The sequence below is a fragment of the Penaeus chinensis genome, chromosome 17 (genome assembly GCF_019202785.1).
Source record: "Penaeus chinensis breed Huanghai No. 1 chromosome 17, ASM1920278v2, whole genome shotgun sequence".
In the NCBI taxonomy this organism is placed as follows: Eukaryota; Metazoa; Arthropoda; class Malacostraca; order Decapoda; family Penaeidae; genus Penaeus; species Penaeus chinensis.
In genome coordinates, this window is record NC_061835.1 from 17,115,777 (window position 1) to 17,120,776 (window position 5,000).

General features: G+C 42.3%; 1 protein-coding gene across 1 annotated transcript in view; it reads right to left on the reverse strand.

Annotated features, from left to right (window-relative positions):
- Nucleotides 1–5,000, reverse strand: part of LOC125034186 — a 21,092-nt gene that overhangs the window by 2,803 nt on the left and 13,289 nt on the right. The window contains exons 3-7 of the mRNA XM_047625875.1: nt 1,876–2,080; nt 1,157–1,296; nt 683–853; nt 340–495; nt 1–156 (exon numbers count right to left, since the gene is read on the reverse strand). The exon at nt 1–156 is cut by the window's left edge and continues 9 nt beyond it. Coding sequence (XP_047481831.1) covers nt 1–156; nt 340–495; nt 683–853; nt 1,157–1,296; nt 1,876–2,080 — 828 coding nt within the window. The remainder of the gene's footprint in view (nt 157–339; nt 496–682; nt 854–1,156; nt 1,297–1,875; nt 2,081–5,000) is intronic.

Below are 5,000 nucleotides of genomic sequence, written 5' to 3' on the forward strand. Positions count from 1 at the left end.
GAGTTGGTAGGGGTTCTGCCTGGATCCGTCGTGGGCGACGCACTGTCTGACGAGGACGTCGGCGCTGGCGGGGCCCTCGACGGCCACCACCATCGTCATCAGCTCGCCGATCTTGACCATGCCCGACGCCGACGGGGCGAAGGGGCCGCGCCCGATCTGCCGATCAAGGGGGAGATTTTCTGTCATTAAACCTCTTGCTTAGGGATTAGTATCAATGCCGGGATTATCGGCGATTAGTGGATCACTCTGCTTACTTGAAGACGACTGATTTTCCGTTAGCTAATCATTCGATCATCATTATCAGAATATGGCTTGGCACCAAGGGAGTCGGCGACTGACCTGGATGTCGAGCGAGGCGGAGGCCTGCGAGTCGGCGGCGAAGGACACGACCTGCTGGTCCAGCATGGCCACGCTCAGCGCCGCGCTAACCCGCTGCGTCGAGTCGCCGCCCGCGCCCTCGAACACGCAGCGCACGCCACGGGCGGTGTCCCACACCTGCGGCGAGGGGGAAGTTAAGGAAGAAGTGTGAAAAGCACTACTTTAAGAGATATACGCATGCAAATATATACTGTATATATAGAGGATACTAACACAAACAGGAATAAAGGCAGAGAAAGAATGCAAGAAAGAGAAAGCAATCGGAGCCCTGCAGCGCCCACTCCCTCCTTCTCGCCGTCCTCACCTCCTGGATGCCAGGCTCGTTCTGAATGACGACTGTGTTTTCCAGGTACGACGGGGCGCCCGGGGTCTCCACGAAGCGAGTGCCGCACGTGCCCGACACCACCACAAATTCGTACTCACTCCTGCTCGTTCCCGGTGCCACGTAACTACACTGTGGGTTGCCATAGTAACCCTGGGTGTAGAGGAAGAAGGGGGAAATGGAGTTAAAGCTGCTAAATGGACGGCGAAATGGAATCTTTGGGGTGGGGCAGAAAAGGGAGAAGATTTTTTTGTGACTTTTTAGTGGTAACAGAGGTAAATGCAATAGCAGTAGTATTTTTATTACAACCATTACTATTAAGATTATTGTTATTGTTGTTAGATTCTACAGTGGGAGGTGTAATAAAACCTCCTATCTTAGAACGAAACACGTTTGGAATTTCTTTCAGCGGGAGGTGGGGGGACAAAACCCAAAATCACTTCGCCTTGGACGTACCTTCGAATACACAACACCGTTGAAAGGAGAATCGAAAGTTAACCTGACCCTCATCTGGTCCCTTTGGCATGCCACGTCTAATGCCAGCACCTGGGGCATCGCTGTGCCAGGGTCCAGGGGAAGCAAGTTGCCTACTATGCCTGGGAGTGGGAGATGAGGTTAGTGGAGGAGTGGATGCAAAGAGAGTGAGGGAGGGTGAAGAGACGTAGTAATGGGAGAGAAGGGGAAGACGGAGGGGAGGGTGGAGTGAAGAGTGAAGAGGAAAGAGTGAGGAGAGGTGGGAGTGTTTAGTAAAAGTTGAAGAAAAAGGAAGAGGTCAAAAGAGAAGGAGGGGACATGGAAGGGATAAGGAGTGGGTGGAAAGAGATGGGATGATGCAGAGAGAAGAGAGTGATGGAAGAGAAAGGGAAAGGGAAATAGGAAGAAAGGTGGGGGCAGAGAGCCAGGGAGATAAAGAGAGACCATAAAAAACTAGAACACCCATGATATAAATATCTATCATATATTACCTCCAGCAGACCAAGTCTCTCATAACAAATAATGAACTAGATAAATAAATAGATATATAAGTAAACAAATAGAATTTAATTTCATTTTTAACACAGATAATCCCTACAGACTAGGTCTGTCCTCCCCCAGAATGAAATGGATATAATAATGAACAAAATCAAAGAGAAAGAAAACGAAATAAAATGGGACAGATTCTCCCATCTGTTCACCATTGCCAGAAGGCCCAGTATTAATCCCACCGTTGCCACCATAGTCTTGAAGCAGCTGCTTTCCCACGTTGCCTACAAATTGCTGTTGTGTCACTTGCTGTGGCCCTGTTGGTCTGTGTCGGAGGCCTGGCGCTGGAAGAACGAACCTCTGTGTGTCCCCTTGTGGGAGCGCCAGATTGTCATGTGCCACCTCTGCACCAGCAATCTGCAGGGAAAGGGTAGGCAAATGGCCAATTAATAAGAGGATATTATGGAACTTAGTGTATGAGTGTATTGTCATTGTGATTACATGTTTTGTTGTGTATGAATATTTCATGCAGTTATCACAGATGCTAATTTCCATATGTATCTATATTGTATGTTTGCTTGTAGCACTATGGCAATTTATTTTGTAGACACTTTTCAGCGATTATATTAAATTTACTGTAAATCTTCTTTTGTATGCATGATTGTTATTATTGTGGTAACTGTTCTGTATGTGTAACATACAAGACATGTTTGTGAATGTGCAGTTAAGGTTACGCATTCATCTCCAAATAAGAACTATAGCTGCCATAACAATTGCTAAATGCATTTCTTCTTTTGACTTTACTACACGGCACACAGCTATTCCACAAAATTTACTGATTCAAATACTTTTTAACATCATAAAATTAGGTTCGAAGATTATCTAAGAAGTAATATAAACCATCTTTGGTAGAGTACAAACTCCAACGCGTTGGACTTAGACTGATGACACTCAAGTATCAACAATGGTCGCTCAACTTGTCCAGAGTCTCTCTCTCTCTCTGGCTCCCATTCTCTCTGTCTCTCATTCTCTCTCACTCAATCTCTCTTGTCCTCTCTCTCATTCTCTCTTGTCCTCTCTCTCTAACTCTATCTTGTCTTCTCTCTCCAACTCTCTCTTGACCTCTCTCGTGTTTTTTCTTGATGTAGCAAAGATGCCCTTGGTTATCAGAATTTTCTGTTTACTGGAGAACTATGAGAGTAAACGCTATTTCACAAAGAAAAGTTTTGCCGTTGTACTTTTCTTATACAGAATTGCTTTTTATACAATTGGGAAGCTTGGGAACAAACACGACCAATGGGCAGTGAGCCAGCCCATGCTGGGGAGATCTTTTTCTTCACTGTTATGAGTCTAGATATCTGTCATGAAACAATCTGTCATTGAGCAAGGAGCTCGCAAAGAGGAATCAAGAGATTCATTCAGTGCGAAAACATTCTGAAGATATTAATTGCATGGTATTTTTGGACATAAATTATTAAGGATACATAAATAGACAGAAACGAACATTTAATTGAACTGATTGTCAGTGCCCCCTCGATTAAGTAACACCGAGGCTTTTCATAGTACATGTCTCCATTGTACATATCTCTGTTTGTGCAAAAGGCTTGGCCTTTCCACTGGGGAGCCAAAGCAAAGGTCTGTGCGCGCGTGGAACACCCGAAGCAAGCGTTTTGGTCAGCATGTTTATAAACCTTTTTGCATTTGTTTTATATTTCTGTATTTCTTTGTGCTCGTGTGTCCGAATTATTCCATGTTTGTTCAGGTTCAGTATGGAGTATTTGGACTGCTGATGTTTGAGCTTCTCACTAATGTTTTTTTTTTTCAGGTAAAGTTTCTGAAATTACTCGACAAATTAAATTCAATAAAGAATTAAAATATTATAAAACAACAAAATTCACAATAAAATAACATTTCCTTTTTAATATTTCTGTCTTTCCACTATGGCATATACTATGGCACAAACACACACACACACACACACACACACACACACACACACACACACACACACACACACACACACACACACATATATATACATAAGCATAAATATATTTATATGTGTGTGTATGCGTGTGTATGTACAAATAGACAAGCAAATAGATAAACGGACAGATGGGGAGAGAGATATGATGAATAGGCAGAAACAGAAAGAAATAAATACACGTTAAATTCAAACACAATAGTAATTTATTTTATGCGAGACAAAGCAAGCAAAGTCTACCCTGAAATGCAGGGTCATATCCTTGTTTTCTATGGTGTCTCTTTCTTACAGGAACCGTCGTCCTCATTTTGTTCGTTCATTGTATCAGGAAGAGACTGGCCCAGCTCACTTTCTCCCCCCCCCCCCTCTCTTTTTCCCTGTCTCTATTTGTTCACACGAGTCCAATGTACATGTAATTATGGCAGGCACATATCTGTCCATACTTCCATTGGTTATGTAAGTACTTATATAGACTTTGCCTGTAACCGCTTTAGCACATAGTACTTTCCGATCTTCTTACTACTCGTGGTAAGCCCATTGTAAGGTCAATATTTATATTCTAAGTTAATTCCATAGACTGCCAAGAGAGGGGAGATCGGTATTCGACTGACCAATCAGAAATCAACCAGCTAGACGTCACAACCAATGGATCTCGGCCGTCTTATTGCCACGCCTCCAACGGACCCAACACCGTGGAAGGCCCAGCGACGGCCTCCCGAGTGATATTTCCAAAGATTCAACCAAGTGTTGTGAAATGAAATAACTATGATGGATTTCCGTATATAGCTCTACACACAAAGAGAAAATGATAATATGAACTAGCAGTCGTCTTCAGGAAAAAATATATAATTTTAGTATCCATTATTTCCTTTGGTTTTAACATTGTGCTCATGAAATCTCCCATTTGACTTATTGTTATAAACACTTCTTTCTAGAGCATCAGGTAAAATATTATCATTTCTTGCGAAAGTAAATCAGTGTAAACATACATACGAAACAGTTAATGATCATCGGGATAATTATTCTAGAAAACGTTGTTTTAGTTGGATAGTTGGCATCAAAAAAGGTTATAATAATAGAAAATCTCAGAAATCTTTGATATTGCAATAAATGTGTATCTTTTTTCATGGAGAGAAACCACGGGTTCCCTATAATTGTGTCTTTCACGCTGCGATGGAGATAAGTAGTAACCAAGACATTGTTGTTTGGTCGTCTGAGTACTAAATTTACATTCAACTTATATTTGATTTAAGATAACGATAAAGCATGGGAAACAAAGAAAATCCTAGACAATTAAAATTCCCCATTATTCAAATGGAAAAGGCGTGACGTCATAACATAGCGGCTAATTTT